Genomic DNA, 14,331 nt, shown 5'->3' on the forward strand with positions numbered 1-14,331 from the left:
GCCAGGGAGCTGTCTTGTCCCTACATAGTCAAACTGGGACTGTCACTGTGCAGTGAAAATGAGCAAAAAGGTGGCAACGTAGACTAAAATGAGGTAAATCTGCAGGTTTCAGTGTAACGCCACCTTTCCTCATGGTTTTGTTTTTAGTGTGGGCAGAGAAGCGTGTCCTAGAATCATTAGCTTACTGAGCTCACTGAGGGTGTGGGGTCTCATGCCTCCATTGTTTTAGCTCTTTTGAGCATGCCTCTTGCTTCTGTTGCATGGTTTTGTTTCTAAGCAAGCCTGCTGGATTTTGTGGTTAATTAAACCTGCTTTCTTGAGCGATCATTAACTTAAACCTCCTATACTTTTCACTTCTTACAGTTCCCTAGTGGGATTAACTGTTTATCACCTGCTTTGTCCTTTCACTCTGTCCCTATCAAACCCCTCGCCCAGGAGAAAAGTTACATTGAATTTAAATTCTTTTTACCACGAGAAAAGGAATAAGATTTTGTAAGGTAGGGTTGAGTTCTAAAGGGCCACAATCCTTGTAATACTCAAAATTTCCCACTATCCTGCCCCTTCAGGAGGGCAGTTTTTACCTCTTGGAAATGATCTCATTTTGATAACAATGCACATTCTATGTAGATACTTCTTTTGGGCAAGTGGAGAGAGGACCTGAGGCTAGGATCAGATTGTGTTTGGAAATGTAGATTTGAGATTTTTTTCAGTTCTGTGCTGAAGAACAATAGAGAAAATTATGGAAATGCAATACATTACATGCAAATTAAAAAGTTCTCTTCAAAAGGGAGGGAATGTATGTATACTTGTGGCTGATTGACATTGACAACAGAAACCAACACAGCATTGTAAAGTAATTATTCTCCAATTAAGCAAAAACTAGATGTTAAAGAAAACAGTGAAAAAATATTTTCAGCAGATATAAGGGATAAAAAATTAAAAGCTTTATTATAGAATAAATTTATTTAACATATTAAGGAAAAAAACCACCTAATTTCCAAGTTGATAAGTGGGCAAAGGAATGGAATGGAAAATTCACAAAAGAAGAAATACAGTAATAGTAATAAATAGTGTACAGTTAAAGAAGGGGTACCTTTTTGCCAGAACATTGCTGGTAAGAATGCAGTAAAACTGACATTCTCATACACTGTTGATGGCTTTGTAAATTATACCACTTTTTGGTAACTTATTTACCAATATACTGTGTTTTGTTGGATCTAAGACACCATTAAGACATACCATTATTTTATGTGTCGTTAAGAAAGACAAAATGTTGCCAATTATAATTATAAAATGCTGTCCTGATTTCAATGAGTTAAAGTGTAAAAATGAGTAAATCTTAGAATTGATGAAATATTGTATGTCATAAGCCATATGGATGGCGTTATCGTTTTTGCAGAATAATTTGGATATATCATGTAGAAATCATCTAATTGAGTGGACTTTATCCTTGGAAGATGATTTCTACTACAGCATAGATGCCAGTTAAACTGAGATGTTTGAAAATTTTGAAGAATTACGAACTAACTATAAGCACAGAAACAATCTTGTAGTGTTAATGTCCCAGGTTGTGTCTTAGGGAAGGAACATCATTCCTGCCAAATGCCCTCCTAAAGAGGAGTTCCAAGGTCACTGGCCAGCATGTGGAATGCTCTGTAGGTTCTGGTGCCCAACCTTGGTCTGGTCCTCTGCGGCTGGGGACTAGGGGGGCGGGGTCCCAGGTTAAGAGAACAGTCTGACATGTTTCCGTCAGTAGCCATTGTGGAGGGTGGGGACCTCTATGGTGCCAGGGCAGGCATCTGGCACTGGGAATCGTGGGGCTGAACCCGTTCAGGAGATGGTTTCAAGGTGGCTCAAGGCAGCCTGGGTTGGCCTCACAGCACAGAGCATAGGGTGGCTGAGGTCTCATCTCATCCATCCCTCTGTTTGTGTAGGTGATCCAGATCCAGTTCTGAGGTGCATCGTTTCCGGATTCTTTGCAAATGCTGCCAGGTTTCATTCTACTGGAGCTTATAGGTAACATGATACTTTGTGAAGTCATTTGTGAAGTCACTTAAATCATTTAAATCTTAAAAATGAACCAAACCCAACAGCAAGCCGACATGCATAGAAAGCAGAGAAATTAAATCATTTTTCTTTATTGTATCTTGCCTCCTTCTAAAGATGCCTTGAGGTTAGCTGTACAGCTTTAAGCATAATGTCTTAACTTTTGTGGAAATGATTCTCGAATATTCAGCCCATCCACATGTTGTAGGAGGATGATAGTTACAAGTCTGAAAGTGAAAGTTGCTCAGTTGTGTCCGACTCTTTGTGACCCCATGGACTATACAGTCCGTGGAATTCTCCAGGCCAGAATACTGGAGTGGGTGGTCTTTCCCTTCTCCAGGGGATCTTGGCAACCCAGGGAATGAACCTAGGTCTTCCACATTGTTAGTGGATTCTTTACCAGCTGAGCCACCAGGGAAGCCCAAGAATACTAGAGTGGGTAGCCTATCCCTTCTCCAGCAGATCTTCCCACCCCAGGAATCGAACCGGTGTCTCCTGCATTGCAGGTGGATTCTTACCAACTGAGCTGTCAGGGAAGCCTGTTACAAGTCTGCAGGCTGGTAACATATCTGTTGTCAGAGAGTAATAGGACTTGAGGGAACCATTAGAGGTGCTCTCTCCTAGAGAAGTTAGTTTTGCTGTTGGGTGCTTCCTGATGTTTTTGGAGGTCTGCACAACTGAAGCTCCCCAGGTAGCCAAACTGGAATGTTGGTGAGTATTTCTTCATGTGCTGGCTGGCCCCTCCTTCTGCTGACGACTACAGCTTGTCTCTTCCTGTTCCATTTTTCAGGTATAGAAAAGTCACTGATCACTGATGACCTCCGATAACCTCCAGTATATTCAAATTTGGTGAAAGCTAACACTGAGTTTAGCCCTCTTTTTTCCAAACCGAATCATTCCAGTTTGTTGAATTGTTACTTTAGTCTGTCTTTCTGTTTCTGAGCTGGTTTTAGTCTTGTAACTTCACTTTAGCCAGTTTTTTAGAGCAGTGATCAGAAGGTGCTCTTCTTTAATAAAGTGAAAGTGAAAGTGGCTCAGTCGTGTCCAGCTATTTGCAACCCCATGGACTATACAGTCCATGGAATTCTCCAGGCCAGAGTACTAGAGTGGGTAGCCTTTCTCTTCTCCAGAGGATCTTCCCAACCCAGGGATCGAACCCACATCTCCCACATTGCAGGCAGATTCTTTACCAGCTGAGCCACAAGGGAAGCCCCTTCTTTAATAAGGGAGTGCTCAAAAGGCTCTCTCCCTAACTTGTCTTTGGGTTTCCTCCCTAGACTATCGTTAGCTTTTTCCCCTCAGAACATATTATAGTCCTGTGATCCTGAAGTCACTGTGCTGTCCCATTCCAGATACTGGACCCTGTTTCTTTTTCTTTTTTTTTAGGTTTTTATTTTCTATTGGGGGTATAACCAATTAACAATGTTTTGTTAGTTTCAGGTGAACACCTTAGGGGACTCAGGCCTACATATACAGATTCCCATTCTCCCCCAAACTCCTCCCACTGAGCTTTGTTAATGAGCCCAGAATTGCATTGAGCTTCTTTGTTGTTTTTGGCAGTCAGGTCTCCTCCATCTAGTATTTGGTTGCTGACTGAGCCTCAGTATAGCACTTTACATTTGTTTCTAGTATGTTCTGTTTGTTACCCCAGGCCGTGTATTCCAGCCTATCAGTGTCACGGTTCTGTTGCCCCATCATATGTACTCCCCTCCCAGCTCCCAGCACTGAGCTGTTCCGTCTGAGGCGGCCCTGGACAGGCTGTGATCTTCTCCAGTGAGAACCATCATTTCGTTGTCATTCTGATTGCCCCGCTCTCCTCAAGATTATTAATTAGCAATTCCCACTAGCATTCACAAAAGTCTTTCACCAGTGTCCTCAGTAGAAATACAGGCTACACAACAGGCTTCATGGTGGTCAGTCCCTTTGGGACAAAGTTCAGTGTTGGTCACCTGGTAAGAGAGTCAGCACCCTGGGCACTGGCTTTATTCCAGCGCTGGATATGCGCAGGGTCATGGCCTTGAAGCACTTTCCTGACACACATTCCTGGCATCTGCAGAAGTGCTCTGTAATTATGGTTTGAGCAGCAGTATCCTGTTCTGTTAATCTTCTCTCATGAGCTGATCTCACCAACAGTTGTGTGCACTGTAAATATTTTTTGAATTAAATTGAATTAAATCTGAGTTGGCATCTGAAATATTATCTCTGAGAAATGGATAGTCCAATATTGAGCTTTCTTTTTCCTCTGTTTATAATTGTCTCTTCCACAGTCTTTACTATTTAACCTTGTTAATAGAAAAGTTTATAGAAGTAATTGTATATATTTCTGTCCTCAAGGAAATTTTTGAAAAAGAACCTGTGGAAGATAAACATAAACATAAGCAGAAAAATATATTTCTCAGGTGTTTTTTTTTTTTCAAATGTACTTCTCCCTTTTTAAGCATGATTTATTCTTGATTTCTGGGGTGACAGTGGGGGAGGGGTCATAAAGGGCTCAAGAGAAGATGGAGAGGATAGTTTTGTTTGTGTGAAGTGCAGCCTGCATTTTTCAAGAGTTTAAACGCATCTGTGGGAAGGTCTTGCTGAAAGTGTTTAAAATGTACTTGAGATAAAATTGCTCTGCTTCCCAAGGACCATCCGTGATGATCATGAATTGCACATCCACCCAGCATCGGTCCTCTATGCAGAGAAGCCACCCCGCTGGTAAGCCCCCTCCTGCCCCTCTGCTTTGTTAGCGCATTGAAGGCAAGGCCTCATTCTGGTTCATCTCTGGGTCCCCAAAGCCTAGAGTCCAGGTGCCCAGTATGCGTTTGCTGACTCTGGTCCTCAGAGAATTTCTGTTCTGTCAAGGATCCCTTTAAGCCAGTGGTCTTGTTCCTCTGCTCGCTGATCCCCTCAGCAGACATTCGTGTTCACCCACAAACTAGGAGCTGTGTCCTCACTCTTGGTACAGCTGTGCAGAGAGAGGAATCCGGGTCCCATTCCACAGCCCGACAGAGAGCAGATGGACTCCAGTACCTGGGAGAAAGGCTTCTGTAGAGGGAGGTATTTGATAGGTGGCTGAGGTTCACAGTTCCATGGGCCAGGGTGTAAGGACTGGCTTCAGGGAGGAGATATTAATCCTTGCTCCGGAAACTGATATGGCTGCAGGGTGTGGCATGCGCGATCTTAGTTCCTCAACCAGGAAACAAACCCATGGCCCTGCAATGAAAGTTCAGAGCCTTGGACCACTGGACTGTCAGGGAAGTCCCTGGAAACTGATATCTATATTTATATACGCACTCTTAAAATCTGGGGATTTAAATTACCTTCTTGGCTCTGCTTTTTGGTGTCTGTTACCTCAGCCTCAGGCAAACTCCCCCCTCTTTTGTGTGTGTGTGTGTGTGTGTGTTTTGAGAGCTTTATGGAGATATTATGTAATTCACATACATACAATTTACCCAGTTAACATGTACAATCCTTTGGCTTTAAATACATTCACAAGGTTATACATCCATCACCACAATTAATCTTCTCATTAGCCCATGAAGAAAACTGTTAGCAGTCATTATAACTGTGTGGATGTAACCCATATTCCTAGTAAGATATAGAATGCTTTCATCTCTCTAGAAGGTTCCCTTAACAGTTAATTCCCAGCTCCTTTCAGAATCAGTGAGCCTTAGCTTCTCTTTCTACATTTTCTAATGAAGTCATTAGACTCTGTTCAGAGTTCAGAGTTTTGTAAACAAAAGCATAAGGAACCAGAAGGTTCAACTGAGATGTCCTGGAAATCACGTGGGACTTAGAGTCTTCTCTGTGAAATGGACACACTGGTATACCAACCACTCAGGTCATGAGGCGTAAGTGAGCAACATGAATGCATTTGTCTAGTGTAGTGCCTAGCACACGGAACAGGTGGACGCACGTTAAAAGTAAAGGGGGAAAAACTTCCCATCTGTAATTGTTGTGGTTCTGATTCTAATTACAATATATAGGAAATTAGCTCATGATTTCTTCTTGTTTCAGGGTTATCTACAATGAAGTTATCCAAACCTCTAAGTATTACATGAGAGATGTGACCGCCATTGAGTCTGCTTGGCTGTTGGAGCTGGCTCCACACTTTTATCAACAAGGAACGGTAGGAATGAACTGAGCCTGGCCCCCCAAACCACGTGTTACCTGTCTCTTCATATTTTTAAATATACATTTATTTTTCAATGTAATGTCCTAAACTTGCCTGCCCCCCAGCCCCAACCCCCAGTGGTACATAGGTGAAAGGCCATTACCATAGTCTCAGATTGTTCTGGGTGAAAGCACCATACTGTTTGCTCATGTGACATTTAAAATGCTCATGTGCATTTAAAAATAAAATCCCTCCAGCTTACACGATAAGAAAAAGAGAATGTATCTTTAGGTCTTCCCCTCTCCCTCTACCCTTCTAAACCATTTCCAAAGAAATTCTGTGACACTTTGGACCATGTTCACAAGAAGCAGCACAAATACTCTGATGAGGATTGCTTTGCCAAGACTAAATGCGTGTGCAAGCTTAAACCTATGGCAGTTTAAACACATGGTGGGGGCGTTGCTGTGTATACAGTGTATGCTTTTCTTCCAAGGCAGACATGTGCCTTAACTCAGCATCTTTGTCATCTCTGATCTATTTTGTTTTTAGACTGTTTTTCTACCTCATTATGGGTCACATTTCCTGCTTCTCTTGTCTAGTAATTTTTTGTTGTGTGCTGGACATTATGGGTGGTTTGTTGTGAAGAGTTGAATTTGTTGTCTTTTCTGTAAAGAATATTGAGTTTTTCTAGTAGACAGTTCAATACTGGTGGTCAGTTTAATTCTACCAAGACCTGACTTTAGTCTTTTTCAGGTAGGTGTCTAGTAGCCCTGCTCCCAAGACATGGACTTTTTGATGTCTCAGCTGAATGCCTGGGATGTTCAGTGAGGCCTTTGCACTCTGGCTGCTCAGACATCCAGTGTCTCCTCCAAACCGGGTCACAACTCCCCAGTGCCTGTTCTTTGCCAGCCTTACGGAACCTTGGCCTGCACCTGTGCAGCTTAGTATTCAGCCAGAGGCTTAAGGGTCTGTGTTGATTCTGGAGCTCCTCTTTTCTGATGCTCTGTTCTATAAATTCCAGCAGGCGCAGCAACTCTGAACTCTGATCTGTGTTTCCTCTCCCCAGCTAAACTGTTCTCTATTTAGGATTCACTTCCCTCTGACAGGGGCTTCCCTGGTGGCTCAGACGGTAAAAGAATCTGCCTGAAATGCGGGAGACCTGGGTTCGATCTCTGGGTTGGGAAGATCCCCTGGAGAAGGGACTGGCAACCCATTTCAGTAGTTTTGCCTGGACAATTCCATGGACAGAGAAAACTGGTGGGCTATAGTCCGTGGGGTCTCAAAGAGTTGGACATGACAAAGTGTGGAGAGCCATACAGAGACCTGGAATGACTATGAAGTTCACTCACCTCGAGTGTTTCCTTTTTCTCAAGGGTTACAGCCCCATGCTCTCTGTTACCCAGTACCTGAAAATTATCGCTTCAGATATTTTGTCCAGTTTGACCATTGTTTACCACAAAAGGGAAACCAAAACCTGTTACTTCATCAAAGCTGTAGCCAAACTGCAGTGTTTTCAGACCAAAATGTGGCTTCATTGGTGCCTTTTAAAATTGGGAGAGTCCACATTAAATATGAATTTCAAGATTCTCTTGAAAGACATGTTGAATTTGCTGAGTTTCTGAGCCTCAGTTTGCAGCAGGGGCTGAGGAATGGCGACTATTGTGAGCGACTCTCTCCAGGTCCTGCCTCCCTTGTTTATCTCACTTGCTCGACTCCTGGAAACATTTGAGTTGTGATCCTAAAAGGGAAGGATCTTTTCATCCCTCCCCCTCCAGCAATGTCAAGGGAAGTTGTCCTTTTAAATCTTTTGATATTTAAATATTAAACAATCAAACAAAAAGCATTTCAAACCTATATAGTTCAACTTCCTGTATCCCCATCCAGATATTTCAGCTAAAAATGAGATCAACTGCAGGGATTGATAAGAATGCAGTGTGTTTTCTGTGCTGCGTTGGGCTGATAAGAATTAACCTGAAATGAAGGAAAATCTTCTTCCACCAAACCTCTCAGGTGGAACGCAGCAGACTTCAGAAGTCCAAAAGAGCAATTAGAAATGCAAACTTGAGCTTAAGGAGAATGGTGCAGTTTTAAGCCTGCTTGTTAGCGTAACGAGAGGCAGGCAGTTAGAGAAAAGAGACTCTGAAGTTGTCTTAGGTTCATTTAGACTCTGGGAGAACAGAATTAACCCAGAAGCAGAGTCATTTTCCCTTCTCACCTCAAAAATGACAGTTTTTCTAGGTCAAACCCACAAAGTTAGAGCAGACTGCCCCAGGATTTTGAAGAAAACAACAATGCCAAATTTGTCTTTTTTTTTTTCTCTCCAAATGTCTGTTTTTCAGCTCCTCTGTTCCACTCTGATGACTGCTTGTGATCAGAGTAATTTTAGAGAGGCTGGGCTTGGAAATCACCTAGTTCAACAACCTCATTGTACAGGCGAGGGCCCTAACCCTCTTCCGCCCTAAGAAACTTAGTGAAGTGCTCAGTCGTGTCCGACTGTTTGCAACCCCATGGACACCAGGCTCCTCCGTCCATGGGATTTTCTAGGCAAGAGTACTGGAGTGGGTTGCCATTTCTTTCTCCAGGGAATCGTCCCGACCCAGGGATCGGACCCAGGTCTCTCGCATTGTAGACAGATGCTTTACCATCTGAGCCACCAGGGAAGTCTCTCCTTAACTAAGCAGTCCAAGGGCACTTCTGCTATTAACTTGTCCAGAATGGATTGATTTCTCCAAGAGCCCAGCCGCTCTCCAGCAGCTGCCCGTGATGGCGGAGGGTCCTTGGCCGAGCGCAGCGTAGTGCCCCACGGCCATGCACAGCCCACAGGTTGTCCCCAGCTCTGTTCCTGGCATTGTTGGTGACTTTCCATTACCAGTGTTCTTCAGAGTGTTGCTCTTGCCCTGTTAAGAGGCCTGAAAAGGTCCAGAGTCTGCTTTGTTTATACACAACATTCTCTTCAGAAATGAGCACCAAAAATGGCCCCACAGGCACGATGACCTCATCCCCGTTCCTAAGCTGAGGCTGTGGGTGTCTTCCATTGGTGGGCGGGGTCACGTCAGGTGAAGTGCATGGAGGAGAGAATTAGGAGGCATTCAGCAAGACCCACAGCTGGAGAGGGAAGGACGGGGGACCTGTCCAGAGATTTGCCTTTCAAGTCCTCAGGTTTTTTCTCCTGATTCTGAGCTATCTTTGGGATTGAGGGAGAACCGTCTTCACCAGGGCCTTTGCTGGAATCTATATTGGTCCTTTCTCGGCCATGGGCTTCCCTGGTGGCTCAGACGGTAAAGAATCCGCCTGCAATGCGGGAGACCTGGGTTCGATCCCTGGGTCAGGAAGATTCCCTGGAGATGGGAATGGCAACCCACTCCAGTATCCTTGCCTGGAGAATTCCACAGACAGAGGAGCCTGGTGGGCTACAGTCCATGGGGCTCAGAGAGTTGGACATGACTGAGCAACTAACACTTTCTTCTTTCTTTTCTCGGCCATAAGTGGTTAGAAAGTGTGACTTCCTGCAGCTCATTGCACCTGCGTCCTGCTCCCTCAGCCCCCCATCCTATCGTGCTTGGTGGGGGCTGCGTCTTCTGCACCTGCATTCTTTCAGGCCCTGAGGTTCTCTCTCGGTGGTGGGGATGGCTGTCTCGAGGCCGTCTCGGATGTGCCAAGAGACAGGGTTTGGGCCCTGAGCGTGCTGGGGGCTGGCAGGCCTGCTCTGCTAGCAGGCGGGGCGTTGACGTCCCTCCAGTGAGGAGCCTGCTGTGTGAGGGCAGCACGCTCGGGATATCGCCTGCCTGTTGGATTAGAACTTACCGAGAGGGCATCAGGTCTGCCTCCGTTGTGAACAGAGAACCTTTATTCAAAGCTTCTGTTTACACTCCCTGCTTCAGATATATACTTCAGGATTTCTCGCACTTTTGGCTTTTACTTTCGAGTGTAAAGGATGCTTGTATCCCCCAATCCTGTTATCTGATGCCCATGATTATAGTGTTAGGCTTCCTGGGTTATTTACACTGCTAGAGAGTGACATTTCTGAGAGACTGGTCACCAGGCAGTGTCCTGTTCCCGTGTGTCTTCCCCGCTCTTGGGCGGGCATCATGAGAGCAGGACCTTGAGCCTCTGGGGATGGCTGGCTAGGTTGGCTGACTTTTTTGTTCCCAAGGGGAGGGTACCTTCCCTTGACTGTTCTCAAGAAATTCTAGGAAACTCGAGGTGATCTTTGGCCTGGGGCCCTGAGCAGCCTGGCTGTTGGGCTGCAGGGCTGGGGCGGAGGGTGAGCCATGTCTGGCTGACAGCTGCCCTCAGACCCCTGGGCTGCCCAGCCTTGGCCTGTGTGGCTTACTGAAGCCCTGGTGCCTTTGTCGGTCCCTTGGGCTTTTTTCCTCCAAACTGTTGCCTGCGGGGCAGGGCGTTTATTGAGAAGGTGTGAGCCAGGTGGAAGCTTTGATTTGGTCACTTCCAGGGAATCGTGCTCAGGTCTGCTTCCTTTGACCCACCCCACTGATGCTGTTTTCTCTTCTCTTGCAGCACCTGTCCCTAAAAGCCAAGAGGGCCAAGGTCCAGGACCAGTGAGCAGAGCTGGCAGCCGCTGCAGGAGCTGCTCGGCGTCCCCTCCTCCACGCGGTCACCCCCGGCCCAGGGCGGACAAGCTGGCGTCGGCTCCTGTGGACCTGTCAGCGGCTCTGCAGTGGGCTGCAGCCCATTCACAGCCCCCTCCCGCCCGCTCCCCTCAGCATCTGCATTCCTCGCCGGGATCTGGAGGAGTCTGCCTAGGTGGGCGTCCTGCTGCGCAGGAGTTGGAAAGCCCATGCTCTTGGCTCACCCAGCACCCTCCCTGGTCCAGCGTGCCCCTGCCACCAGGCATGAACTCCAGCCCGGCTTCATGGGGAGCAGGGAGGAAGGTGGGCTGCTGCGGGCTGAAGCACCACGTGGGGTGGTCAGGGCTTTGCTGGGCTGGCCTTGCCCTCCCTGCTGGGACCCCTCCTCTATTGACCAGTGAGGCTCTTGGCCAAGTGTGGACATGGCACATACCTATGATGAGACCCTGGAAACGTGGTGGATTTCTGCCAGTCACCCAGGGGCATGTTTGGTGGGCACAGGGACTCTAAAGTCAAGCAGCTTCTGTTTTCCCTCTGCCTGTGTTCCTGTTTGTCTGTGGTCAGGAGATTTGCGAGGATTGGTGATCAACAGAGAGATCCCATGTGCACAAGGCTCCTTGGCTTCACAAGCAGCTTGGCTTCCCCTTCACGCACGGTACCATGTCCCGATGCCACTGGAGACAGCTCATCAGCTCGAATCCCATCCCAGATCCTCGGTAGCAGAAATTCACAACTGATAGAGGCTCTAAGCTTCTGTAGCTCAGGAACATACTCGTCGTTTGTCTTCTGTGTGTTTGCTTGGGTTCTTGGGAGAAGGCGGGGACCCTTCCAGCAGGCACTGGTGTCGTCGTCCCCTGGGCTGCTTGGCTGTGACGATGTTCGCAAACACATAGCTTGAAAGTTTATTTTTGTACCGATCTAGTTTGGATGTGCCACTTTTGGCACCAAACGTGTATGTCATTTTTATTTCTGTTTTATAAACATGTAAATAATAGTGGTAACTTGTTAATAATAGTAAACCTTTATACTTAAAGTAAATGTAGTCCCTCCCATCCGTGGTTCTCCTGGTCTGTATTTTAAGACAGTCCAATGAATTCTTCCAAGTGAGCGCTTGACATCAGCTGAGAAACCAGAGGCTTGGCACATGGCAACTTTGGGGTCATGTGGGCACAGGAAGCCCCGTAGAGCAAGATTGTGTGATCAGATGCCCTCCAGACATCGTTAGAGCAGACATGGGATGTTGTGGTTAAGTCCCAAAGAAGTGCCAGTTCTCACCAGTTTCTGATTGGGATCCTTGTGGAGAAAGGCTAGAAATGCTTTCATAAAGCCTGAATTTAGGACCAGGGCTGATCCTGTTGAGCTGCTGTTGGGGTGGGAGGAGGCAAAGGGGCAGAATCCACATCCTCTGGGGGCGAGACCACAGATCAAATCAGGGGATCAAACGAGTCCGGGGTGCAGGCTGGAGCCAGCGAGGTGTCACTGGCCACCTCTGCCCGTGGGTCCTATCTGTCGCCGCCTCTCCACCTCTTGGGCATCCCCAGCAGGGCAGGCCTCCCAGCGTTGTGCCCTGTGTCACATCGCAGCCCCTCGTGTGTGGAGATAGATCATCACCATGAAAGGCCTGTAACCGCGAAATGCCAGCCTTGGCCCCGGGGCCCCTTTGCACGTGTCTGCAGGACCACATGACCTCGTCAGAGAGTGCTGACTCAGCCAGGCTGAGAGACCAGTAGGGCCCGATGGCCTGGCAGCTCCCAAGACTTTGTCCCCTAGTCGTTCCACAAGAATGAGCCCTCTCAAGCCCCACACAGGTGCTTAGATACCATTAGTGACATTTCCACGACTTTGCAGCGTCTTCCTTCCGAAGCCAGCTGCTCGTGTTGGACGGCGCAGGGGAGTCCATGCTGGGAGGTGGCATGGGGCGGTGTCATCCTGAGGCCCAGGGACGGGCCCTTCTGTGCTCGTTCATTCTCTGCGGGTTCTGTGCCGAAGCCAGTCTCCCCGAGGGCTGGACGGCGCCATCACAAGGAGGCCCCTGGGCCAGGCTGCGCTCCGGCCCGTCCCTCCGTCCAGTCTGCAGACACTGGCTGAGCACCTGGGCTGTGTGTGTAACACAGGAGTGGGGTGGAGATGTTCGACAGCAAGTGACTAGGTGAGGGGACACGCAGGGAGGCAGGGGACAAGGGTGATAGTGGTGAGAGATGGCAGAGGCCGCGGCGGTGGTTAGAAGCCAGTCATCCAGAAAAAGCTTGCTCTTAACAAGACCCTTGTGAACCTACAGAGTGTGCTCACATTCTGCTGCTCTGTCTGTCCCTCCCACCTCACCCTTTCACTTTGGCCGTGAACGTGGAGAGTCGCCCAGTCCCCCAGCTCCTGTCTCTGGCACCAGCTTCAGCACCAGCACAGCCTGTGACCATTGCTGCTTGCTCTTGGCCTCGGTGCCAGGCTGGGTTCCCCTGCCATCCTTCCCTGTTCTCAGCACTACTTTCCAGGCCCCAGCGCTGATGGCTTCCTGTCAGTTGTTTCATAGGGTCGAGTGGTGGGGTCACACGTCTGAGGTGCCTAAATTTGGATGACCACAAGGCCCCATGCTGGAACTACAGGACCAGATCTCCAGTGGTGGGACCTGGGAGCCTGCAACTTGAAGAGCTCCAGCCCGGATGATTCTAATGATGTGGTGGCTTGGGGACCACTGGTAAAGGAGATAAGATGTCACAAGGACCTCAACCCAGGAAGGGAGGTGAGCCACCAGCTGGGCAGTCAGGAGGAGCATCAGACTTGAGTGACAGTTTTGACACAGGTTGTCTTCTAACCCATACCAGGATCCTCTCTGAGCCCACTGGCCTGTTCCTCCAAAGCACTGGGGTTGGAATGCAACTCCTGACAGGTCACGGTGGTGGGCACCAGTGTTGGCCCACAATGAGTTTTCTTGACTTCTCTCTCCAAATGGTGAGCATTTCATGGTTATTCTGTATAAAAGATTATCCCATCCTTTTGTCGTGTTTTTTTTTTTTTTGGTGCTAAAATGTTCTTTCTTTTAGAAATAATGGTGATATTAGATGGTAGCTTTAAAAAAAAATGTTTTCCTTGGAAAAATATCAACAGTCTTACAGGGAACTGCCCTGGTGGTCCAGTGGTTAAGACTCCATGCTCCCAATGCAGGGGGCCTGGGTTCAGTCCCTGGTTGGGGAACTAAGATCCCATATGCCGCATGGCTTGGCCGAAAAAGAAAAAAAAAATTGTATATGAGTTTCCCCATTAAAAATTCAAGGGGCTTCCCTGGTGGTCCAGTGGCTAAGACTCTTATGCTCCCAGTGCAGGGGGCCCGGGTTCGATGCTGGTCAGGAATCTAGATCCCACATCACACAACTACAAAAATATCGCGTGCCACAACTAAGATTTGGTGCAGCCAAAATAACAACAGAACTGGTTGATGAAATCCCCAAATCCAGGAACCATAGTCTGTGAGCTAGAGAGTACTGTGTGGGCCAACGGGCAGCTCAGCACCAAACATCGCATCTCTGGGAAGACGGAACTGCCTTGTCAAGCAACAGGATTGCACGCGGACTTTTGGAGCAGCAGGGGACCTGCCTGTCTTCA

General features: G+C 47.5%; 1 protein-coding gene across 1 annotated transcript in view; it reads left to right on the forward strand.

Annotated features, from left to right (window-relative positions):
* DHX35 (DEAH-box helicase 35) overlaps positions 1–13,685 on the forward strand; it is a 69,778-nt gene extending 56,093 nt beyond the window's left edge. The window contains exons 19-22 of the mRNA XM_061127277.1: positions 1,935–2,016; positions 4,675–4,746; positions 6,049–6,160; positions 10,664–13,685. Coding sequence (XP_060983260.1) covers positions 1,935–2,016; positions 4,675–4,746; positions 6,049–6,160; positions 10,664–10,708 — 311 coding nt within the window. The 3' untranslated portion in view covers positions 10,709–13,685. The remainder of the gene's footprint in view (positions 1–1,934; positions 2,017–4,674; positions 4,747–6,048; positions 6,161–10,663) is intronic.
* The last annotated feature ends 646 nt before the right edge of the window (positions 13,686–14,331 follow it).

Source organism: Dama dama, chromosome 23 (genome assembly GCF_033118175.1).
Source record: "Dama dama isolate Ldn47 chromosome 23, ASM3311817v1, whole genome shotgun sequence".
Classification (NCBI taxonomy): Eukaryota; Metazoa; Chordata; class Mammalia; order Artiodactyla; family Cervidae; genus Dama; species Dama dama.